Source organism: Eleginops maclovinus, chromosome 10 (assembly GCF_036324505.1).
Source record: "Eleginops maclovinus isolate JMC-PN-2008 ecotype Puerto Natales chromosome 10, JC_Emac_rtc_rv5, whole genome shotgun sequence".
In the NCBI taxonomy this organism is placed as follows: domain Eukaryota; kingdom Metazoa; phylum Chordata; class Actinopteri; order Perciformes; family Eleginopidae; genus Eleginops; species Eleginops maclovinus.
The window spans coordinates 15016339-15042917 of NC_086358.1; the positions used below are offsets into that span (position 1 = coordinate 15016339).

At 41.3% G+C, this 26579-nt stretch overlaps 3 protein-coding genes across 4 annotated transcripts in view; 1 reads left to right on the forward strand and 2 right to left on the reverse strand.

Moving 5' to 3' along the window:
- Positions 1-80: 80 nt before the first annotated feature.
- On the reverse strand, positions 81-7623 carry psmd11b (proteasome 26S subunit, non-ATPase 11b). 2 transcript variants are annotated; one of them, XM_063893494.1, is made up of 13 exons: positions 7485-7623; positions 5977-6078; positions 5668-5864; positions 4290-4347; positions 3740-3934; positions 2594-2738; positions 2411-2471; positions 1978-2040; positions 1685-1810; positions 1515-1550; positions 1365-1416; positions 1124-1266; positions 81-1032 (listed from the first exon to the last, which is right to left on the reverse strand). In XM_063893494.1, the coding sequence occupies exons 1-12, from the start codon at positions 7573-7575 to the stop codon at positions 1124-1126; spliced, it is 1269 nt and encodes a 422-aa protein (XP_063749564.1). In that variant the 5' UTR covers positions 7576-7623; the 3' UTR covers positions 81-1032. The 2 variants fall into 2 exon arrangements, with proteins under 2 accessions (XP_063749564.1, XP_063749563.1); XM_063893493.1 differs by having other exon boundaries at positions 81-1037.
- Positions 7624-9734: 2111 nt separating this feature from the next.
- cdk5r1b (cyclin dependent kinase 5, regulatory subunit 1b (p35)) lies at positions 9735-15149 on the forward strand. The gene is made up of 2 exons (XM_063892650.1): positions 9735-10021; positions 11230-15149. Exon 2 carries the CDS (start codon positions 11477-11479, stop codon positions 12383-12385), a length of 909 nt encoding a protein of 302 aa, XP_063748720.1. The 5' UTR covers positions 9735-10021; positions 11230-11476; the 3' UTR covers positions 12386-15149.
- Positions 15150-18935: 3786 nt separating this feature from the next.
- Positions 18936-26579, reverse strand: part of myo1d (myosin 1D) — a 101002-nt gene continuing 93358 nt past the window's right edge. The window contains exon 22 of the mRNA XM_063893115.1: positions 18936-22381. Within this exon, the coding sequence (XP_063749185.1) occupies positions 22225-22381 (157 nt within the window). The 3' untranslated portion in view covers positions 18936-22224. The remainder of the gene's footprint in view (positions 22382-26579) is intronic.

The window sequence follows — 26579 nt, forward strand, 5'->3', positions numbered from 1 at the left end:
AAACACCATCGCTGAGTGGCCGGTGATAGTTGGAGTCAAATTAGCAGCGGCATTTTTTTGCAAAAGACCAGACAAAAATCTTAAAATACAAAATATTTATTTTGAAAATGTCTTTATAAGAGTTAAACAAAACAAAAAAAATCAAAACCAAATCAAACCCATACAAATTGTTTGGTTACTAGCATTCCACACTAGTGCTAGGACCTAATAATGGAGAATTGCTCACTCAGATGCTCAGAGGCGATGAATACATCTCCACCTCTGCCTTCAGATTTCATATTGCACCCAAACAGAGGCAAAACAGAAGTGCCCAAAAGTGGCACTGGTGGTGAAATGGCATCCTGTCTGTTCTAAAGACTAACATAACCAGGGTGGGCAGGCATGTGGCAACCATCTGATTTTCTTATTTTTTTTAAACAAAAACACAAAACCAAAAACAAATAAAGTGAGTTTAATACATATCTGAAATACAGTGGGGACTTAACTGTTGGCATTGATATGGAAAGGAAAAAGTAATAAATGCGGGGGAGCTCTTCGACCAAAAATCAGTATTCCAAGGAGTATCCCAACTTTTTGAAAACTGAGCTGTGTGCTTCTGAACGTAATGGAGAAGAAAGACTTTTTTCAGTTGGTAGCAGAGTCTGAGGCCGCAGAGGTGCACCTTGGAGGTTGCAGTGAAGTCAGCCTAAGGCTAGTTAGCCCAACCTTAAAGCAGATATAAACGTATATGTATTCTTAAACCTTTTTAATCTTTTTATTGTGGTTGTACAATATTCCCTGATGGCCTGATTTGGCCGCTGAGTGTTATACAGAATCCTGAAGAGATATCAAAATTAAAGAGGAAGAAAACAAACAAACAAGAGAAGTGATGAAATTGTCCATTGAGGGGAGAGGAAGGGGGAGTTTGATGGGGGGAATCCTGTTTGATGCAGTTTGTGGGACCCTTTTGTCGCTCTCCCTTGTCCCCCTTCTTAAAATGTTACACACGCTGGTCAAACACACACTGTCCCTCCATCGCACTGCCGTGGCAATCTGCTCTGAGGACGAAAGACAAGTGTATTGTTAAGACTAAAGAAAGAGCTCGAAAACAATGCTTTTCTTTCAAAATGAGATTTATTTTTACCTATGTCAACTTCTTGGCTTTGTTGTAAAGTGAATCCACAACTTTGCTCATGTTCTGAATTGTTTCCAATGCTGCTTCGTATGTTTTGTCCACCGGGGGCTCTTCGAAAATGATCAAGACACCTTCGCCTTGGTCAAGGATTCCTGCGCAAAGACATGACACAAAAACATTCGACACCACACTGAATACTTTTGGGCCATTTTTTAGGTGTACAAGTTTTATACCGGGCAATTTCTATTACCGTGAAACTTTTTGTCCAGAATCATCTGCGATAATTTCCTCTCCACATCCCCCTATAAAAACAGAGAAAGGAATAATGAAACCCTGACTTCAAAGAGCTGTAAATTATGATTGTAACAGACAAAAATGTCTCAACTGCCAATATACATACCTTAGACAGTTTGATAAGACCCGATATGTGCTCTATCTGAAAACGGAAGGAGAGAAAAAAAAATGCAACTGTATGAGAGGCATGAAAAAGTTATGATTAAGGAATTGGTAACAAATGGTAAGTTTCAATTATGGCAAAGGTTCAATTGTGTAAGCCTGGCATGGACTTACCTGTACTCTGGAAAAGGGTTCGATGACTCGGATGAGGTTTTGTTCCAGCAGGTTGTCGTACAGCGTGGCCAGGTGAGTGGTGATGATGGGGTCGTCCCTCAGCTCTGCTCTGTACTCTGTCAGGGCCTGGAAGACACACACGATTACATTTAACAACAACTTGGATTGGTTTTGGCCATTATAGGGACCAAAAGGAACAGTATCTTAAAAGGGAACGAGCACAAAAGGCTTAATGAAGATGTTCATGCCCTGTCTGCATTACACCGATGTGGTAGCACTGAAAGAATTCATACCTTTTCGAAGTCTGCTAATGATCTGTTCTTGCATGCCTGGGCCACACTCTTCAGTGCATCTGTCTAAAAGGAGGTAAGACAAAAAGATACATGTTATTCTACTGATAGTAATTAAATAATATGTCACCACACACAAAACTAAAGACATCTGGAAAGTACAAGAGTTTATATAATTTAAGAAATGACCAAGACGGAAACAGACGCAACTACATAATGCTACATTGTAGCTACAAAAAACATAGAATAGTTTGAATGGAAGAGGCAGAAATACAATCTAATCATACCGGGTAACAGAAAAAAGCAGCTTGTATTTCCTTTTTGTGCAAAAAGTATGCATCATCACATCTATTCTTAATCATATTTTTAATGTAAGAGCAGCAATTATTAAGAAAACAATTGATCATCTCCTATGAGCAGAAAAGTTAGCACTTGCCTGTCGGCCGGTATACCGCAGGCCCAGTTTACCACTGATCAGAGCTGGAACCTCCTCTGGGCTGAAACAGTCAAGAAACAGAAAAATGAACATTAGGAAATAAAAGTCAGTAAAGTAATGACTTGAAGGTACCCTGAGGGCGTGAAAGTAATGGAGGTGGTTGACTTTTCAAGATCTACTTACGCTTGGAGGACAATTTTGCACAGAAGCATGTATTTGAGTGCTGTGATGGCTCTGGGGCTGTCGATGGAGTCATAGCCCTCAAAGGCCTCAAAGAAGTAGGAGTAAGCCGTCTTCCAGTCCTTCTCCTCGGCTGCGTGGATGATCCCTGCAACACAGAGGACACAGCATGACAGTTAGCTAAGATCTGTGGTCAAAACAAAATGCCGCAGACACCGTGAAATGTGTAATACCAATCAATCTGGAAAAACTGGCTGGGTGTAGCTGGCATGTGATTGTACGATTATACAAATATTAAAAACCACTGTGAGCTGGCTTTCACTGGGTGTTGACTAACAAGATCGCAATAAACAATGTTGGAAACTCCAAAACAATTAACAGTAAGCTGCCTCCTTAGTGTTCACTGTGTTATTCAGTCATAAATTACTATGATATTATCACAGCTGGACTGTGTTCACTGTTCAACACTGTCACATCTCTGTGACTTTTGAGATGGTTATCAGCGTTAAAGGAGCTAAAACACTGAAGAACAAATATTTTTCAAGCAGCTGTAGAGAACAAGGGGTTGTTTCATAGAAGGTTTTCTATCATACTAATAATCCATATAATAAATAATCCACTTGTTGCCCTAAAATTGCTCCTGTACGAATGTCAACCATAATTAAGTGTGTGCAAGTAGCATAGATACAGTCAGCTCAATGACATATAATGTAAGGCAATATATCAGACTTGTCTGGCGCCCCCTAGTGGGATTACCAGAATAAATAAAAATGTAGACAACAGGGTTTCTCTCATGTTGCTACAGACCTTAAGGCCCCATAATAAAAATACAATGCTAAATAAGAAAAAAATAGTTGAATACAGCTTTGCAAAAACATCCCACAAATTCTCTATTCAAATGTTATGAACATTTAACAATTAGTATTAACACCATTTCTGCATACTAGGCCCTAATCTTGTTTTGTAATGCTTAATGATCAGTTAGCAAGGGCTGCCTATTGTGGAATACATTTTTCTAATCAAGCATTCATAAACAACACAAATTAAAAAAGTCTTATTGGGTGTGCGGTTTCCTCTAACAGACACACTGAAACTGGAAGACTGTAGCCCAAGTAATCGTAGTAAGAGAGAATATTGAACACGTCTGACCTGACTGCATGTCCAGAGCTGCCTGGAGCTTCGGGGGACAGTAGATGCCGTTGGCGGTGGTCCTGGCTGAGGTGAGGGCAGCGCGGGCCTTGGGCAGATTACTGAGAGCGTGGTACGTCTTGCTCTCCAGCAGCTGGACCTCCACCAGGAGAGCTTTGTCATCCATCTTCTTCAGCTCCAGGAGCAACTGGGTTCCTATGGATAGTAGAATAAACCAAAGTTAATGTCATGCATATTAAGCGTTGCAACAACTCAGTAAACAGCTGCGGGGTAAGTGCACAATAGTGGTCTTGATATGCACTCTCCTCTCATTGTAGGTAAAAACGTATCACAAGTGTTCAAAGAAGGACCTCCACTAAAACAAATACTTTTCAACACTTAAGATAACAATGAGAGAGTATATCTTTTGGTTTTTTCTGGTTAAACCAGAATGAATGTGTGGTTTTTCACATTATGGCAATGCATGCCTTTCTATCCAGTGTCTGAAGCAGAAGACAAATGCTTCCTTTCAGCAAAAGATAAAACAGGTTTTGTCTACATAAACACTCACCAAGTGCCAAGGCCTCCTGGTATCTTTTGGTGTCAAAATAGAGTGAGATCAGTCGAGCCTGAAAGAACAGAGAGTGCCATTAGAAAAGCAGAGAGCAGCAGTGCCAATATATTGCCTTGTGTGAAAGATCCCCTGTTGTCCAAAATGCACCTTTTGCTTTCTTTTATACATAAATATGTGTCCCCGGTGTGTAACTCAACAAGAACCTGATGTTTGGACCTGGTGTTTGGATGTTGAATCATGCTTAAATACAAACTGATATTACTGTCAATTTGGCCCACATGATGGAATAGACACATTTTAGATAGAATAATGGCCTTTTAAAATGTCAACCAGTGTAGAAACAGGCTTAATTACTTGCAGAAGCTAGATTTATACAAAATTGAGAAACCACATTACATTACTGTCTGCTTAGGCTACTGCTGAAGGACAGTGTTTAACTATTTTAAACTGAATCTTATCCAAGTACATCACAAGAGGACTCCACAGTGCGATACAATCTTTTTTGCTTTCATTACTCTTATCACTTAACTTTGTCCCCTGGCTTGTCTTAAGAGCCTCCCTCTTCTCAGGTTTCACTTACTCATACATGCCACTTTCATTACAGAGTTTTATTCTTCACTTTAGAGGCCACATAAAATGAATGAAAAATGTTGTTGAGCGAAAAGCTCCAGATATTCCTGGCTGAGAGTATGCCGGCAGTCCTTTTGCTACAAAGCTTATTCTGGCTGGTAAAGCAAGGTGATGTCATCATATATAGCAGTGTGTAGTAGCTGTGTTGGCATCTTTCGTTGTTACTTTCATAAGGCTTTGTCACAAGCTTTATCACATTGATCAAGTTTCTCCACCCTAATATGTTTGAAATCACAGCGTCTCCCACTCCTTGAGTCAGGAAACGTTACACTTGACTCCTCTTACAGCTGCTATTCATGTTTGGGGAGATTGCTTTTGTTTATCCTATCATTAATCACAAAAGGTGTCGTGTGTTGGCGCTAAGCACGGTTAGGTGATAGGATGGATATATCAGCTGGAATTGTTTCTGCATCATCAGCATTCAAGGTCTCAAAGAATAAAACACACTTAGGAGCCTAATTGGTACACTATAAGTTGCTGTGAAAACCTTTGATTGTCAGCACTCCACTACCTCAGTACCTCACTCAAAAAGATATCACACGGGTTAATGCTCTATTTGAAGGCTGAATATTTGAGTGATATCCATTTATAGGGGTGTTGATGGTTGCCAGAAAGAAAAACATTTTTATTTTGTCAGAGTCTAGCATTGATGCCTACACATTAATGATGGGGAATATCATATGGCTTATTAACTACATATACTTCATTTGAAAGCACCCGACAAGGTTTTTCTAGACCTCTTTACCTCCAGAGCCTGTCGTAGGAAGGTTCTCTTCTCTGTCTTGGCCCATTCAATGCACTCAAGACACAGCTCCACCTCCTGTCCTGTTGCTGCCTCCATGTCCAGAAAGAGATCCAGCAGAGAGCGGACCAGCCGGGCCGCCTTCGCCTTGCTGATGGAAATCAGAAAAGGCCTCACAAATTTCAGCAGACCACCTAGTTCTGTTGACAAAAAGAGAGATAATATTTCAGATTTTGCATCCATATCATAGAAGAGGTTCGGGTCCGGGTTAAGTAGAGACAAAAAGAATGGACAACAAAGTTTGATCACTACCGGCAGCCTGTCCCGTCTTGGCCAAAAGTGTCCCCAGCTCCAGGATGCTCTGTTCTTTAACCCTGACAGCTTCCTCATCGTTCTCCTGGACATCTCTCCTCACTGATAAAGAAAGACAACAAGTTGACAACAGAAAACCATTTACTTATTTTATCCTAACTCAATGGAATTTGTACATTTTAAACAGTGTGGGTGCCACAGTGAAACACTCTGTAAATCAGTGAGTCTCTAACTTGTAATGCTTTTTAAACACCTCTGAGTCTGCTGTATCCTGTTTTAAGTTTTTTAATGCCACAAAATCTGTTAATTTCCATCACTCTAATATAACTTAATTACAGGCCTACCTACCAATATGACAGTAACTAGTATTATGTACATATTAGTCAGTCTATAAAAATAATTGTGAAAATGCAGATTCTAATCTTGGGATCAACCCTAACCCAAACACTTTTTATTTTAAATAGCTTTCCATGTCTGAACATCAGTCAAGATCTAAATATTTTACAATCACAAATCTACATTTTATACAGCTGTTTTGTCCAGAAATAAAACAAATCACTATTTAAAATTTGGAAAACAAACCTTAATTAACATTTCTGTATGAATCCCTCCCAGTATGACATTTTGGACAATTCCAAAGAATCAGTGTATGATCTCCAACTTTCATGTTGACAATTCCTTAACGTTACTCAAGAGTATGCAATGGCTTGTATACAATTACACCAATAAAAGGTAGCTTTATGCTAGAAAGAAAAGCTTTACTATAATTGTAAATACTCACATTGCTTATAAATGATTAACTAAATTACTCAGAACAAAATCAATGCTTTGTCACGACATTATTATTTGTTGGGATTAATAGATGTAGTTAGATGATAGTTTGACAGCTAGTGGACAGAAGTGACAAGGCAATTTGAGGACAGTGATGCCTATAGGAGATGTAAAAACTGTTTACAGTAACTTTAATTATTGTGCAATTTTCATAAGATCGTGTGTGCTCCAAAAATAACACAAAGAAACCCTGGTAAATTAGCAGCCATTAATTTAAAAAAGGTAGCAGTTACTTAACTGAATCAGAAAGCTTCTTTTCACTGTGTTGACGAAATCGGTTAAAGGCTTTTGACAACAAGCTAAAGTCGTTAGCCTGAACAGAAAACATGCTAACATGACAGTCTTAAATTGAGCTAAAGGTAGTTAGTTTAGAAACTCTGGTCAATGACGCAGCAACACCATTCCCAATATCAAAGTCAAAAACCGTAACATTTCTGAAAACAACTAACACATTTCACGCCCAGGCCTAAAGTTAGCAAAGGAGCTAACGAGCTAACTAGCTAGAATTCACTAGCATTTGCCGTTACCCAGCGTTCAACAGTGAGTCAGCAAGGCACACCGCCGGCTCTTGCTATTCAACGCCACTAGCTAGCATGCTACCCTGACCGCCTGGACACTGACCGATAAATAATCTCGGTGTCCAAAGTGTCCATCTCAAACCTCGGCCGAACACCTACCTATTGAGTGGAGAATGTCGATAGAGGCGTTGCGGTCCGTGCTAATGAGAGACTGAGCTCTCTGAAACTCAACCACTGCTGCAGCCGCCATCTTCCTTATTCAAATGCTGCTTGAATGAAAATTACGTGCCGGGACTACGTTACCTTACGCGTGTGTGACGACATCGTGCATGTCTGAATTTAAAGGCATATGGGAAATGTAGTCACAATGAAAAACATACATTCGTTTGCCAGAAAGCAACGGTAAACATGTGACTTAATTGCAATTATCGTGTAAAAGAGTCATCTGTCCATGGTTAGTAGGACAATATAGGCCCCGTGTAATAATTTCACTGCAGAGGAAGTATTTAGCCCAAAACATGACATTAAAACCTATAGTATAGGGAAGACACATGGATTTACCGAGGTAGCTATGTGCTTTTAAAAATCTTTAAAAAGAACGAATCAATAATTGGCATATAGATAGACTGTATTAGCCTACATTTCTCAACATGTGATAAAAACAACAACAATAATGGTAATATCAGCAACTATATATGCTGGGATCATATTAAATCATTTGGGCATGATGCTTACCGAAAGCCAAAATTCAATAGTTTTTCTTGAGAATCGGACACAATTAGTTTCTGTTTATCGAAAGCGAGATGCAATCCTGGTAAAACTGCAGCATCCTTACAGGACGAATCCATAACAGTGTTTCCACAAGCAGGAACAATTGAGAACAACTTATATTATATATATATGATATTATTCAAAACTGAATAAAACACAATCTGCCTATTATGGCAAAAATGATGCATTGGTCTGACTGTATCTCTTATTGGAGTAGCACAGATAAAGGATAGCCCGAGGACTGTATAGGCGGAGTTTGACATTTGTGCTTGGGGGGCAAACCTTTTTTACTGACGTCAGTAGTACACAGTCCCAACTATTGCGTGTGGTGCTATGGATACAGTAACGGAAGACAATATATATAAGTACCGGAGCGCACCTGAGTCGCACATGCATGCACGCGTACCAAAACAAGCATACGGACTATATTAAAAGTGTGCAAACGTATAGTATCCTTTCCATGTCAAGATGTTTTAAGTGGGGGAGCACCTAACATCCCCTAGGGGGTCCGGGGACATGCTCCCCCGGGAAGATTTTTTTTTTAATTTTGAAGTTAGATGCATCAATCTGGTGCACTCTAAGGGGCACAATTAACTCCAGTAATGGGACCACACAATCCCCTTTTAAACTGTATTTTGGTTTTCTTGTCCTATATTATGAATTGGAATGACTTAAACACCCGTTTTTCATTTATTCTCTGACTATAATGATCATATAAAGTTGTGCCTTGGAAATACTTGTTTAATCGTACCCAAGCAGTGTGAGACACACTGAGATAACTTAGACTAAAGTTGACTATCCAAAACCTCAGAGTCCTTTACCTCACCTGAGTAGTAGTTATCTGAGCCTCTCAGTCTGACAGGAGAGGACTCTCCTCCACCTTGTTCTAGAAACAGCTCCTTATATCTGTTAGCTCCTACTAGCTAGCACCCAATGCTAAAAACAACAATCCCTGGCTCTCTCTCTCGCTCGTGCGCTCGCTCACACAAAATGCGCTTGTGCCACACACACACACACACACACACACACACACACACACACACACACACACACACACACACACACACACACACACACACACACACACACACACACACACACACACACACACACACACACACACACACACAGAGAGAGACTCAGAAGTAGGCAACTTGTACTGCACTGTATCATATTATTTTCAATGGTTTGTATGAACAGTATTCAACTGGGCTTTCAACTAAATATTTTTAGACGTAATGCTGTAATATATGTCAGCCACTAGGGAAAATCCCCGCAAAATCCGCCTATGACTGCATAAGAACATATACCGTATATGATGAGATAAATAAACCCGTCGCGGGGGTTTAAATCGCGCAGTCGCCTAATACAAAGTAGCTATAGTGTAGGCTTCTATAGATCTTGCCCATCAACTGGTGCTTATGGATGGATGATGTTGATTGGGTTAGATGGGTGATAATGGTGTGATGAAGAAAAACATCCTGTGAGTTCACTGGGTTCAGTTTGCATGCTGTGCTTCTTCTATAGGCGGAGTGGTTTCAAGCAGAGGCAACAGCGCGCACAGAGCGCAGGGTGGCGCCCAACCACCGCCTTTACGCCAATTCTCCTCACCGAGCCAGTGACACAACACAACATCAGCCCTCGCAGCACCCGCATCTCACGGCCAAGGAGGACCAGGAGCACATCTTCATTTAAGCATCCATTCCACAACTGCCTCCCATCGTCTGCGCATCGCCGACACCAGGCGTGTTCCTCCACCGCTGGATCTTTTTTATTTTTCGCTTCGACTTGGATTATTCACTTGGTTTCATTCCTTTCCTTGGAGATGGTTTTACACTTTTATCGCGTCTTGTGAGGAAAAACAGGCTCGGGACGTGGAGCATCGTCGTTACAGCGAATTATATCCTCATTGAGAAGGAAATCTGGTGAGTTTATATTCATGTTGCCACATATTGGTGCAGGAAGTCACATTGTAAATATATCTGGCGCAAAAAAACAGAGGCTATATAAATAGTAAAATAGGGAACTAAATTGAAATAGATCAGAATATGGATTTATAGGCAGCTAAATGCAGAGGCATATGTAACATGTTTACAGATTTGAGGAAAATAAGAGGGTTCTCTTAATCTCTTAGCCACCGCCTATCATGGCCATCATTTCCATTTCGACGCAGACGCTCAGTTTCAGCACCATGGAGAGTACCCGATGCACAAGTAGCTACACAAGCGCTTATCACAGAACAAGAAGCCCGATACATGCTTTTTAAACCCAGCGAATTCACATTTAACGCTGATGTTTCGGAATTTCCCCACCATTGATGGATCAGATTGATAACAGGGTGACGGAATGAAAGATGGAGGAGCTCGGATCCTGCGCAAGCGATCAAAGTCAATCATCGAGAGACGTATGCATACAGTACTTACTGCAGCGAGGAGGAAAACATGTCGTCCAAAGAAAGAATCGTACATCTGTTCGTCAATCAAGGTTTATTAGACTTGGAATATGATATGACCTTGGATTTGTGCTTTACTATGCTACTGTATAGGCATGAGGCGACCTTCACCTGCTATTAAGGTGTTTACGTTTACAGTCTTCCATTTTAGTGAGGGGGTGTCGCATGGTTGCTCGTCGGCCATTGAAAAAATATGTCTCTGATTATAAGATGTTCGTATATTCATCATATCCATTTTCATCAAATGTGGAGTAATTCGTTCCAATCTTTGATCTCCCATATTATTATCACTATTCTATGCTCAACTGCAGATTATACATTTCAGCTGCAGCATCACACCAACACGTTTGTTCATTCAGGATGCTTATTACATTGATCATGCAGCAGGGTTCTGTACTTTTTGAATTAATTAGCATAAGCTTTACTGATCCATCCCACCACTTACTGAGTCAAATCAATACTGCTAATAAGCCTGAGGTGCAGTCAGATAAAAGCACACATTCATGAGAACATTACAGAAGTGATTACTCTGATATTACCAGATGCAATCTGAATAATCTTAGATTTGATCTGAGATTGGATACATTTTATTTGCTTTTTGAAAATCCTATGGATAATCTAAGATTCATTGATCCTTCCCCAGTTATTCTTCTAAATATTGATGTTTTCTGCTTCCTGCAGTGGCCATCAGGAGACACAGACAGAGAGCTGAAATCCAACAGAGACGGTTCAAGTGGAGGACATTTTCTTCCTCTCAAAAAGCTGCAGGATCTTTTACTCCCAGGCCTTAGATGCCCAGTGGCAGCCTCTAGCCCGGGACTCGCAGCTCCCAGAAGCATAGCGGCTCTGAGCCCCTCAGGATCTCCCCTGGCAGACCCTCTTCTGACCCAGTGCGGCTGAAGCCCCTGGAAGCCTCCCCACAGTCACCATGGGAACCGTGCTGTCTTTGTCCCCTAGCTATCGAAAGGCGGCCCTCTTTGAGGATGGACCAGCCACTGTGGGCCACTACACGGCTGTCCAGAACAGCAAGAACGCCAAAGACAAGAACCTGAAGCGCCACTCGCTCATCAACGTGCTCCCATGGAAGCGCATCGTGGCGGTGTCGGCCAAGAAGAAAGGCTCCAAGAAGGTGCAGCCTAACGGGAACTACCAGAACAACGTCACCCAGCTCAACAACGAGAACCTGAAGAAGTCCCAGTCATGCGCCAACCTGTCCACCTTTGCCCAGGATCAGACCACTCCAGCTCTCACCAAGGCCTCCAACAACACAGTATCCTCTGTGAAGAAGGCTCCTCTCACCAACTCCAATGTGGCCCCCGGGACTCCCAAGAGAGTGATTGTCCAGGCTTCCACCAGCGAGCTTCTGCGCTGCCTCGGGGAGTTCCTGTGCCGGCGTTGTTATCGGCTGAAACACCTGTCCCCCACTGATCCGGTGCTTTGGCTGCGCAGCGTGGACCGCTCTCTGCTGCTACAGGGCTGGCAAGACCAGGGCTTCATCACCCCCGCCAACGTGGTCTTCGTCTACATGCTGTGCCGGGACGTGGTCTCCTCCGAGGTGGCCACGGAGCACGAGCTGCAGGCCGTGCTGCTCACCTGCCTCTACCTGTCCTACTCCTACATGGGCAACGAGATCTCCTACCCTCTCAAGCCCTTCCTGGTGGAGAGCTCCAAGGAGACGTTCTGGGACCGCTGCCTGTCCATCATCAACCTGATGAGCGCCAAGATGCTGCAAATCAACTCTGACCCGCACTACTTCACTCAGGTGTTCGCCGACCTGAAGAACGAGAGCCAGAAGGAGGAGGAGAGAAGTCGCCTGCTCATTGGCCTGGACCGGTGAGGGGCTGCTGGGGGGGAGAAGAAGGGAGGGGAGGGGGGTTAAACACCAGTCTGGCATTTCGAAAGAAAGATTGTTTGTGATGCTATTTATTTGTTAATTCTTGTCCAAATTGAAGTGGGACTAGGCCAATTAGGAATATTTATAACAACTTTGTAACTAGTATGACTGAATCTTTAACTCCGGAGGGGGACAGATTAGAAACGTTTGCATTTTTGTCACCTACAAATGGGGGTTTGGTCACTCAATGACATCCATTTGACAATGCCAAATTATTTTTTTCAAACAAGCAATGGATGAATTTTCCATAAACCTGAGAATGAAAGCAGTTTTTTCAAGGATGATGTATAGTAAAAGACAAATGCCAGACTTGGGGTGAATCCTTTGCTAACGTACAGATATATATATGAAATACTGAAAATCTTAAAAAAACAATGCAGACAAAACTAGAAAAGGAACATCTACAGCAATGAATGTGGAGAGGACGAATGCTGCGACAGCCTACCAGTGACCTTCTGACTGTTTGACCACGTGATGTGCTGCCTACTGAAGGAGGGCGAGGGCCATCGCCTGACTGGCTTTCTTCCTGCATCATGGATGAACAGCCCCCCCCCACCTTTCGGCTGCAAACTGTGGTTCTTTGGAATGCCAACACCTCGTCCCCTCCATTAACACGGATACGAGTGGACATTTTTTTGCTGCGATGCATATCTGAAAGAATAGCAGGGGCCATCGATGCTGGATCCATATTTTTGTGGCTTTCTGTTTGTGGCTCTACACTGGACAAGAGGAAACAGATGGATGGACAATAAGCAAACATTGCATTGTAGAACTTTTTTGACAACAGCAACAGGACGTATGATGAGTCAGTCAGAAAGACCTAACTTATTTTCATCTAGAAAAAAAATAATGGATGTTTTACTCCCCACAGGCTTACACCTATGGAGGCTTATTTATTGCTTTTCTGGAACAAGTTTTCTTTGATTTCCCTTTTTTTTTTACTTAGAAATGTAATGTTTTGCATGTGTGCCATGCAATTTTACAGAGTTTTAGGAGGAGGGTAGGAACAATATTCTTCTTTTTACTTGATTTGTAAACCAACTGCATCTGCATTAGAGAATGCTGTGAACAAAGTGAGACTAGTTTATTTAGCTCTGCTTGCTAAAATAGGCTATTTGTTTACCAGGGAAATTCTTTTTGTACTTTTGTCGATTTTTGGAATGATCTTTAATTTCGTGCTTATGATTCAGCATAGAAAATGTTAAAAAAAACAGTGCCATATCTTTGATGAAAACCCCACAGGTCTGAGAACACTGTACTGTTTGTCCAGCTGTTGAATGATGGGATGGGTTTTTCCTCTACTACTAACTACTTACTGAAACCTAATTTATTGCCATTTACGTATTTATTTAGGCACATTTAATGTTACTGAAGGATCGGGATGGGAGACCTTGAGAAGGGGAAGGATGTGAGGAGGGGCCGTGCTTATCTTTGGTGGGAATGAAGATTGATCTGGTTTATGCAAATGAATGTTGCTGGGATAAAATACCTAATTAGAAAAACCAATGTCAAATCTGACTATTACCAAAGTGACATCATCAAGGACACCTTAACAGAAGCACATCTATTTACCTGAGAAAATGCCCTTAAAAACATCTATTCTGCAAACTGCTGTCCCACATATCACACTTCTCCAGGGGAACAGGTTATATATAAGACCCTCACTGCAGAAAAGCACCTTGAGTTTATTCCATCAGCATCGCCTCTGTGTAAATCAAATGCAGGGTGACATCACATTCATCAAGGGGTTGCAGGAGATGACCTCTATAGGAATAATCACACTTTCAATCATAGAAACCAGCAGACTAACACTGACAGGCTGCAGTGTGCAATGGAAACCACTTTAGAACAAAAACAGGAGCAATTGCACATTTTTGTTACACAGGAAACAGTTTCTATCTGTATACAAACTACAATCACTGGAGAAGCTACAGTATTTCCATTTAGAAAACCTGTCAAACAAGCATAATGGTAGTGCCAACAAAATGCCTCTGTCATGTTTTAAAGTTGCTCCCAGAGGATTGTAGGATTTTCGCTCTTGTACTAGTGTGAATCAGAGGTAATGAGCAGCCTCCTCTGCTGTGTGGAGAAAGTTCATTTGGAGTGTTTGTACTGGCACGCACTTTGGATGGGATTCTGCTCGGGCAGGATAAAAGCAGGGCTTTTGGGGTGAAGGGCCTCATGAATACATCCCAATTTGTTTTTCCTTTCTGTCCACTTTCCCCCCGATTCACTCGAAATGTGCCATTTTTTTCTCCACTTTGCATCATTGAGTAGTTGTTTGAGAAAATACTTTCAAAACTAATTAAAATATGAAAAAAGACTCAAGTGATAGTTAAAGTTAAATTCTTTTTCTGTATCTTGTTGCGTACTTTGTAGATAAAAAATAACGAAACAGTGATGAAGAGCTTCAGAAAGGGAGGCATTCGATGGCCGCATGTGTGCGTGAATGTGTGTGTGCATGTGTGAGTGACTGGCAGCGTTTTATTTGTACAGAAGAATGTGTGACATGTTGTTTTTCTTATTGACATGAAGCATACACCAACCACACTGCTACTAGGATTTCAGTTTCCCTCGGTGGGGGTGAGGGAGGGGTGTCGATGCTGTACAATAAAAATGTTCTTTTTTGAAAAAGACAAAAAAGCTGTTACTGTAATTGAACCTTTTTTTCAGTTGGTTTCTGCTTATTTTCATTTATTTTTGTACTGTGATGGAAAAATAAAATGCACTGATCGTTCAAAGTGGCCATTTGTGTTTTTGTGCGTTTTCATTCTTTTGTGCTGTTGACTGATTAGCACTCATCACGTCTAAATCTGCACTTTGCAAATTAAGTAAATTACATTTAACATGTTTGAAATAAAGGTGGTGCTTGATGGTTAATTTTGCTCAAGAGCCCATCAATCCAACTTAATTGTAGGGTTGTTGGTCTGATCTTCTCCTCTACATGTTAAAAGGGTTCCTAAACAAAGACAATGACAGCCAAATAGCTCCCAATGTGTCCGTCAATGTGGTAAAAATGTCCAGTTACTCAAGATAACACACATACTTTGTTATAAGCAGTTTCACGGAGGAACTTTCAAATCACACCCGCCAGCAGGTGAACATTCTGATTGGTGATATGGTTGTAGAGTGAATTTAAATTAGTCAGTGTTCGTGGGTGTACTTTGGCAGAAAGAAAATAGTTTTTTTTTTTTACATTGGCTATTGAGATGAAACCAGGTTACTCAAGTCAAGTTCATTTTTTAATTAAGCCCACAAACTCAAATCACTGCAGGCTCACTTTTGATCGGAAATAGCCTTAAAAGGGACAGTATGCACCAACATAATAATACAATACTTTCTTCTTACCTGTAGTGCTGCAGTATTTATAGCCTTGGTGTGAGTTGAGTGTTGGAGATAGCGGATGTAGAGATGTCTGACTTCTTTCCAATATAATGGAACTAAATGGCCCTTTGCTTGTGTTGAAGAAAAAATAAACATTTGGAAAAATCAACAGCAATGTTTACTTCACCTGTTTACTTGAAATCAATCCAGCTTTTTACGAGCAGTTCCTTGTAAAAACTATTTTTCTTTGTATCTCCTGAAATACCCGCTAACCGTTTCAATGTTTAAAAGCGAACATGCCTTGACAGAGGGAGCTAACGTTACAGCTCAGCTGAGGAGGATGTCATTATCGTTTACATTTGGCGCTGTCTCAAGAGTCTCTTTTCCAGGAGTTGATGCAAACTTCTTAGGCAACGGTACGGTTATTAGGTGTAGTTTGGTCAACTACAGGTAAGTATATTTTGTATTTTGGGGTGACGTGTCCCTTTGAGAGGGAACAAAAGGGAGGAGCAACAGAGGAAAGATCTTGGACTTGTTTGTATTTGTACAACAACCTGAAGTGGTAGAAACTGAAGGTGCCAACCATATATTGCATACTTGTTTTGATCATTTTAGAAAATATATTGCTGGACTTTTCTTCATGTTCCCTCCATTTTACAGTAAGTGTTTATGCCTTCTCAATCAAATGAGTTGATTAACATTTACAAATGACAGGTACAGTAGGTGGGGGGAGGATCCTGAAAATCAGCCTCATATCAATCTGTATTCCTGTGTGTTTACATTTACAGTGGTATGCAAAAGTTTGGGCACCCCTCTGAGATTTCATGACAATTTGCTTTTCCTTTATAATAGAAGATCACAGCAACAACATTTGTTTTCCTACAAAGATGTAGACGTTTTAGTGTTTTCCAGACCAAAATTCTTAGGGTAGCATTACATAGTTTTATTATAATAAAATAAAATGCAAAAAATGGGATGTGCAAAAGTTTGGGCACCCTTATAAATAGCATTCATTTCAACACCTGTACGGATTTATAGCTGACAGGTTGCTGCACAAAATTGCTTTGATTAGCTCATTAGACCTTCAATTACAAAGACAGGTGGAACCAATCATGAAAAAGGCTATTTAACATAGGTAATAGCTGGCTGTGCCTGGCCTAGGTTCTTTCTTAGGGAGTGGCAAGATGGGGACCTCAAAACAACTCTCCACTGACCTGAAAGCTAAGATAATCCAACATTATAAATTAGGAGAAGGGTACAAAAAATTATCTGACAGGTTTAAACTGTCTGTCTCCACAGTCAGAAACGTAGTTGTGAAATGGAAGGCCACAGGAACAGTCCGTGTGAAGGAAAGATGTGGTAGGCCGACAAAAATAGGGGAAAGGCACAGGCGAAGGATGGTGAAAATGGTCACAGAGAAGCCACAGACCACCTCCAGAGAACTACAACAACATCTGGCTGCTGATGGTGTAGTTGTTCACCGTTCCACAATCCAGCGTACTTTGCACCAGGAAGAGCTCATTGGAAGGGTGATGTGCAAAAAGCCTTTCCTGAGTGTTAATCACAAGAAGAGTCGCATGAGGTATGCAAAAGCACATCTGGACAAGCCAGAAGCATTTTGGAACAAAATACTGTGGTCAGATGAGACCAAGATTGAGTTATTTGGTCATAACATGAACAGGTATGCATGGCGAAAAAAACACACTGCATTCAATGAAAAGAACTTGTTGCCCACTGTAAAATTTGGTGGAGGATCTATCATGTTATGGGGCTGTGTGGCTAGCACAGGTACTGGAAAACTTGTTAAAGTTGAGGGCCACATGAATTCCTTACAGTACCAGGAGATTCTTGACAAGAATGTTCTAGAGTCAGTCACAAAGTTGAAGCTACGCCGGGGTTGGATTTTTCAGCAGGACAATGATCCTAAGCACCGATCAAAATCCACCAAGGAATTCATGCAGAAGCACAGGTACAATGTTCTGGAATGGCCATCCCAGTCCCCAGACCTTAACATCATTGAAAATGTATGGATTTATTTGAAGAAGGCTGTCCATGCACGGAGGCCAAGAAACCTGACTGAACTGGAGACGTTTTGTGTGGAAGAATGGGCCAAAATACCACCTGCCAGGCTTAAGGGACTTGTCTGTGGCTACAGGAGGCGTCTACAGGCCGTTATTGCAGCAAAAGGAGGCAATACTAAATATTAATGGAATTATTTCTTAGGGGTGCCCAAATTTATGCACATGCCTATTTTTGTTTGAATGCACATAAACATGTTTCTGTTTGACCAATAAAAGTTATTTCACTACTGAGATGTTTCTGTTACCATAAGGTATAACATATGTTAAAATGAAGTTGCTGCTTCAAAAGCTCAGCAAGTGACAAACTGATGCAGTGGTTTTCCTAAGGGGTGCCCAAACTTTTGCATACCACTGTAGATTTTTAGTTTTAATGTAAAACACAAAATATTTCAGAATTTCATTTCCCACAAGGTTCAGGAAGTGTCATCTTTTAAAAAACACTATTTTATCAGTACAATTAATATAAACAGAAATATCCAACTTTCCGCCTGCGTTCACAATACACACGTCATTTAAATTAACTGTGTTTATGTTGCTCCTAAACACAGCTATGGAAATACTCTTTAAAAATCACTGTTTTATTTCCAGAGCTACACAACAATCTTTCCATGTACTAACTACGGAAGCCTCTCCTTGTGAATTGGTGCTGTATCTCCACACAGGCAGATTATTCTGGGTCAGTGTTTTCTTTGCATATCTCTCTCTGTCCATTAACTCCCATTTATTTAACCACCAGGTCAGTGAGTCCTGTCTAACTTAAGTCACTTCCCTGAGGGGGAAAGCAGAGTCGTCCCACTCTCTGCAGATAGTCATCCATCAGCCAGTGGATTATACACCCTGCTGAGGAGGCTGCTGATGGCTCACACAGTGGCAGTGGGAAGCAACGTTGTCATGCCGACTGCAGGGGTTTTAGCTGTTGCCACGTCACCCAATGAAACAGCTGTTAGTCGGCGGATTAACGATGAGCTCTAGCCGTCAGACGGTACGACTGGCCTTGGGAAACATTAGAGAAAGAATAACATCATTATAACAGTTTATCTCACCCCCCCCCCCCCACAAACACACACCAGAAAGAAAATGACAGCAGCTATTGATGCAAATACATTTATTAATAAATTGATTAATGAAAGATTTTTAATGTCATCATCAACATCATGGAATCTGCATTTATACGGAATTCATTTGCAAAAGAATATTACAACAGGGAAGGTCCCTTTAGGTCTGGATATGACAGAATATTTACGCTATGTAATCACAAATAAGCAAAATACAAACTTAATATAAAATTAGGCACATACGGAATGACGTATTCAGAGTATGGAATAAATTAAGGGAAATAAATTGGAATGCGTTACCCTTTGGCTAACATGGATGGGCTTGGTATTAGTGTTGTATAAGCAAGAGGAAAACATTAAAGAGACAAACACATGGCACAATCTCCTCGTGTCAACATTCATATTTGACATTTGTTTATGCCCATTATAAAGCGTTATTAGGAAAAGTGATTTTTACACCTGCGTCAAAGCTGATAATGAATAGAAAAAGTAATCTCCACTGATTGGAACTCATCACCAAAAACAAATCATTAAAAAATCAAACGTATCATTAAGCCAGACTGTTTCCCTGGCTGACACTTTCCTTCATTAACACAACATGTGGATTCATCCGCTGCTGAAAATAGTCCCCAACAAATAGTAACTAATTTACTATAAGAACAGCTCCAACTTGTGGAAAAATACATTGTGAGACTTTTTTGAAGATTTAAGACTCACAATGTAATAAGAGACCGACTACCATGTTGGTTTTTCATGGGATTTGATATCTAACAAAAATATAAAATGACTATCTTAATCCTTTAACAGGTATTGGAACCCCAGCATTTACATTTCATTTGTTTTATACTCATTTTTTTTTGTATTCATTGCTGCATAATACTCCTATTGTTTGCAAAGTGTTGTTGCTGGTGTATTTTGCCTCTTTATCTCCACGCCTCCTGGGCATAGGAAGGAAAGAAATAATAAAAACACAGTATAGTCAGCCCTACTGGGCGAGAGGAGAAGTGATCTGACAGAGGAAGAAGAGTGTGGCAGGGAGGGAGGAAGGGAGGGAGAGGAAAAGAAAGGAAGTGTAGAAGAAGAGGGTGCCAAGCAAGGCTTTGTTCACCCACCCCCCATTATTGCCTAAAGAAAAGGAAAGAGAATCGCTGAAGTGAGAAGTGGCACGGAGTCCATCCTAATGATGAGCGGTGAATAGAGGAGGAGAGGAGAAGCCCTTTGGGACATTACTGTGCTGAAGGGGATGGAGAGCTGCAGTCTTAGAGTACACACACACACACACACACACACACACACACACACACACACACACACACACACCGACACACACCCACGGCATTCGCGCCGAAGAAAACCATCCATTAATGCTACCAATGTCACTTCCTTAATCCACACAATGAATGCACCAGTTTCCCCCAAACAATCCTCTTCTGCATCAAAGTGTCGGGACAAGGTCAGCCACCACAGAGCTGCGCGGCACAGAGGAAGGAGATTTACTTTTTCAAAACACACGGGCACTTGCAATCTAATTAAGCACACCGTGCTACCATGTCTTACAAGTGATTGCTAACAAGTTTTCCCTCTCTGTTGAAGTAAAGACGACAAGAGAGCCTCTGCCTCGCCAGTTAGGCCTGACACAGAGGGAGATTCAGAACCCTGTCCCTCTTCTCTTTGTCTCTGTGGACATGATACATCTCTGCGTTCTCATCCCAACTATTTACTGTCAAGTCATCATAAGGACCTGAAAACAAAGCAGCTTCCTGTAGAAATTGAAAATTAACTAACTAATCCATTCCTTCTAAATTTGGCAATGTGGATTTTCTGTGCAGAGAGGAAATAATCAATATGAAATCATACATGATAAGGGACGGACTAGTCTGTGTTATACTGGAGTAATACAAAAACAAAACAATAAAGCATCGTTCCTTAGCAATAAGAGGATTCCATCAGCTCTTATCCTGGTTACACTTAGATTATTTAGTTAGGAAACTTCCTAACTAAACTTCAACCGCAGCCAACTTCTCCAAAAAGTCTCACCCATTACTCGACAGGCAGGGAAACTAGGCCAGCAGTCTGACTCCAGACTCCACTCCTTCACTGTGGACACTCGCTCAGCCTCAGAGCCAAGAAGAGGAGAGCTAAAAGGAGCTAATGATCACACACACACTCCCACAGCCGTACACACACACTCTTTCTCTCCGATGAGAGGGATATTTGTCTATTCCAAAGGATTAAGGAACATTACAGTTCATTAGGCTATTCACCCATCACAAAGACAGAGAATGAGACTACTTTCAGGGGCTGGAGTTCACGTGGGATTATACAGTACTGGCCAGCAACACTCTGCTACTGAACTAAAGTCTAGTCTAATATACTTTGGACAATATAATGCTTTGGTTATCTTCTATGATCTATTAATGCACTTTAAGTGCCGTCACAAAAAGTATATTCTATCTTTCATATATAAGCAGTATTAGAGGATTATACAAGTACATATTGCACTAGAGAGTATACAAAGCAGGATTTAAATTAATAGATTTTTATCACTTTGCATGTAGCAGGTTGGTCAGGATATGCTCAACACATCCTGCTCAACATCTACGATGAGTCTAGAGCTGGGGCCTCAGACACTGAACCATGGAATCACATGTGGCTGTTCTCACGTGATTGTACACATTTCAAGAACTCAAAGTGGAAGCTGAATTTCCTTTCATTTACCAGGTAGGTAAGTCTTCATTAATATTAATATTCCCTAGAATACATACCACGAAAAGTGTATCTTCAGCTTGAGAGCATATAATCAATCGAGTTCCTGAAAAATCAGTCATACATAAATATCATCCTACTTCCTGCTTTAAGTTTTTACTACCCAGGAAGCTGCACCAAGTATAATTCCTGTAGAGCCTTTTTCTATTTTTCCCCCTAATTTGCAGCGGTTTATAGACACATAACCACTCACCTTAACTACTACAATATTTCATGTAAGATAAAGTAAATATTGCACAAAGCAAATCATATGAAATTTGGATTCTCAAAAAGAAAGAACATCACTTTGGTGGATTATCCTGTAGTGCATTTTATAGAACCTGTTTATCTTTAGGCGTGAAGTACACTTCCTGTTCATAGAAGTCTACGAAACAGGTCAAATTTGGCATGGCTTTGCATAATGAGGATTTAATTACCACAACCCTCCTACAGAGCTGCTATCTAACTCGTCACACAATCAGACGATGCTGACACAAAGGAAGTGAATCAAATCTGAATCATCCTCCTGGCCTGGCTTTGAAACCAGCTGTCACTGTTTCCATTTGGCCCATTTCTTTTAGTTGCCAGGAACAGCCAGGATGTAACCCGATCTGCTCTTGGTGAAGTCTGGCTGCGACTGGTTGATCTTGGGCTCCACGATGACCGTGCACTTCCTGCCGCTCATGCTGCACTGGATGGGACTCGTGATGTTCACCTGCAGCTTCCTCTTCTCACTGTACAGAGGAAATAAGAGATGGAAAGAAAAGGGATGAGGTTATTGGCAAGTGTAAAGGTATATTATGTAAAGCAAACATCAGGAACAGAATACTCACAAATACAAACAAGGTTAATCCATATACATGTATTACTGCAACACTGATACATATATATGCTCCCTACGCATTACATCCTCACTGTTTAATGCACATATGAAATATGCAGATCCATTAGTGACCCCTGTGGGGGAGGGCGGAGGTATGAGCGGCTATTCCGGCCATTAATCATCCTCTCACACGTCATTATGATCTCACCCCACACACACATATAAACTCAATCTTTTCCACTCATGCATACCTTCACACTCTTACACACACATACCATTACTCTGTTTGCAGTAGTGTTGTCAGACGGAGATGTTGTGTGTAAGAGAATATTTTGTTTGTGAATGAAGAGCGAGATAGTGTGTTTAAAGATGATATTGAGATAGTTCTTGGCTCAGAGGTCGCTAAGGTGATTAGATGGTAGCTAATTCATGTTTAAAACCCTTTAGCTGCCCACTCCCTTAATGAGATTAGACGCATATTAAAGGCCCTGCACACCCATACAGGTGTTTCCAATTACTCTGGCTGATTGGACCAACAGTCCAGTTTAATTTGGATGGAGCTGTGTGCAGATTGTCAACAAGTGATGAATATGACGTTACATCTCAGCCAGATGATAATCATTCCGCAGCAGCACTCAGATAGTGGGAAAAAAAACTGCCTTTTCCATTTGATTCAAACACTGCAATGCATTATTAAATCTGTATGTATGTTCATGATCTTTCTGGTCAATGTCTTGCACATAGGGATGTCCCAAATATACCGTTATTGAAGACAATAAACATAATTCTCAACTGAAAGATGTATTTGTTTTATTTGTCAATTGTTTTAAAAGGCATTAAAGAAAAATCATTATCATGAATTCTTACAGTCATGAAGTGAAAATCCGCAGCTGCACCCAGCCGAACCCAACTGTAGCCTACTTAAAAGATATTGTTAATTCTATAACAAATAATAAATTGATAAGGATATATTATAAAATCATTTGTGAAAACTGACATGATGGGACCAGCTGCTCTGAAACACACAAGCCACTAATGTTCCACAAGACAGAGAAGCTAATAAGCTATGCTAACCAGCTGTGATAAGCTAAGCTAACTGGCTAATGGCTGCATATTTACCTCATGAACACGAGAGTACTATTGAACTTCTCAGCTAAATCTGAGTATTTAATATTTTTTTAGCAGAACAGAAGGCTGTGGCCAAATAAAATTGGCTCAGTAGCATAGTAAGTGTGGTGTATTAAATCAGTTCATATACAGTTAGTTACTCTCTGAGGTCATAGAGAGTGCAGAGAGTGATGTTGTACAACAGGATGTTGTATAACAAACCTCTGGAATATGTCAGAAGGCCTCCAGGGATGAGTAAGAAAAAGACCAACGTATATCTCACCTTATTTGGGTACGCGCAAGACATGGTGCACGAACGTATAGATCACCTTATCTGGGTGCACATTCTTATAGAACATCGCATTTTGTCACCCACATTTCTCCTATAAATTGTATGCACAAAGAGATTTCGGGGGGACTACACAATTGGCTCTGGGAACCCCGTATCGCCCGTGTTGGTGTATGATACTATGCTGTTGTAACAAACCTTATTATATACAAGCTGGTGTCTCTGGAGACTTATTCATCATTTTCACAAACATCGCTACAAGATATACTTCATAAGAAAAATAAACATTTAATGCTAGAAGGAGCATTTTTGATAGAGCCAAGGGACCTTTTTATGTTGTTTTGAGATACATTTAGCAAATCAGAGGAAACCGGCTTATGGGTGTGTGAGAGAATAATAGTGTACGTGCATGATTATTCTATATGCCCTAAAATCATCTCTGTGTATGTTTCAGCACATGCAAAGACAATGAAAATAAATAACAGGAGAAATTGAGCAGGAGTGCTGTTGAAGTAATGATCCATATGGCGTTGCCGGGCTGGATTGGCCTTTAGCGGCTGTCACATCTAGTTAGACCCTTTCTGGGCCGATTGGTGCTCTGCAGGGGTAGCTCTTAAATGGGATCGATGATGGGAATCAAAGAGCGAGGAGAAAATGGGCAGAAAATGAGAAGCTGCTGTTGAGAGTGAGGGGACTGTAATGTGATGTAAACGTAGAGGGGAATAAGAGGATGGCTGTGATAATTGTGTGGCTGGGACAGGAAGTAATGTAAATGTAAAGCAGCTCAGAGAGGAGGGGAGGAAATATCCCTCTGTCCGCTCGTCCTGACACACTTTCTCCCTGACACAGTTCCTGATCACTGTCGTTCATAAACAAAAATCTATTAACTGCAATCACTAGGATTCACACAAGCGGCCAATCACTTTCCCTTGCTTCTAAAATTAGGACGTGAGTTGTGAACCAGACGACTTGTTGCGCAACATCAACAATAAGTCATAAACAGGCAGAAAAAGGCTCCAGCTGCCCACGCTGCACTCCTCTGCAGCCTCTCTCTACCTCTCTCGGCTTAAGCAGAGAGGCTCAGGGTAGCTCTGATGCTCGTTTCTATGGCAACCCCCCCCTGTGAACTGAACTCCCCCATCTGTCATGGCTGCCAGCCAGCCAATGGGACTGTGTGTGTGTGTTGTGATTCGTCTGTTTCTCCGAGCGTCTCTCATCCTGTTACTTCTCCATCTCCCAGAAATACCAGAGGGGATGTTGTGCTCTCCGTGAAGGGCAAACAGGGTTACGCTCACATTCACAGAAAATACACCAACACACACACACACACACACACACACACACACACACACACACACACACACACACACACACACACACACACACACACACACACACACACACACACACACACACACACACACACACACACACACACACACACACACACACAAAGTATAAACACCATCACAAAGATTCCATTGGGTACACCACACAGGTCTTTGACTCCTTTCTGATCAGTCAGAGCTGAAGCTTGCCTCTGAATAAACACTCTGGCTCTGCATTCAAAACTTTCTCTCTGGATTGAAACATAGGATCAGTGGAGCCTTAAGGTCACTGGCTGGCCTTTTCCATCAGGAGCCAGTCGGAGCCCTGAGGGCAGACTTCACTGGAAAATCAATTCTCTCCTTCTCCCTACCCCCAGCTGCCTTTGTGAGTCTTTGCCCTTCATGCCATGCTAGCCCAGGCTCACTGGGTCCCAAAAGTACCTCCTCTTTTCTTGGACGGATGGATAAGGAAAGAGGAGAAACAGGAACAGGAACAGGCAACACAACATTTTGGAGGCTGATGCAGGAGTGAAAGAGTGGCGAGGTAGGGTCTTTTAAAAAAAGGTTAATAGAAAAGAATGTAGGGGTGCTGAGAGGTATCAGAGGGGGAGAAAAGCTGCAAAATACAAGGACGAGGAGGGATATTTTGAGGTTGGAGAGCCAGGATTATTTTCTTTCCCCCTAATAGTGTACCTGGCTCTCCCCCAAACACTCTGCTGTTCAAAAAAACATGAGCGCTCATGGGGAGGAGAAGAAAGGGGGGACTCAGGACTTTAAGGAGGGGATCAAAGTCAGATCTTTCCGCACCTCTAACTTTCATGACAGAGCTTTTTAAGAAGCTAGTGAAGGAGCTAAAACAGAGTAGACTCCTGCTTCTGAATTATAAATATAAACCTTGCTCCTATTTAGCTTTTTTGGGTTTTTGGGTTTTCCCAAAGTTATCTGCAGAGGGAGTTTTATCTCTAACACACCCTTCCCCCTGCCTGAAACGCCTCCATTGGACTCCTTTGTTTACTTCCTTAATATAATGACTTCACTATGTAACACTCCTGCTATATTGGCTAGCGCTCCAACACATTATGATAGGCTAAGGGGCGCAACATCTATTTCTAAGCTTTAAATAAGCATGAAAAGCATTTCAGCCTCCCACTCACTCTTGGGATGTCATTTCTATTTTAATCTTAATAATTGGTTCTCATGGAGAATGCTGTAGGAGGCAAATACATTCATAAAAAAATAAGATACATAGCAGGAAAAACTAAAGGAGACAGATTGCTAAAATATAAGAGAATAGCAGATCCTGTGCCGAGAGTACGCAGTAACACAACTCTTCCACTCTGAAGGAACGGACTCTAGATACACAAAAGAGATCCACACAGACACCT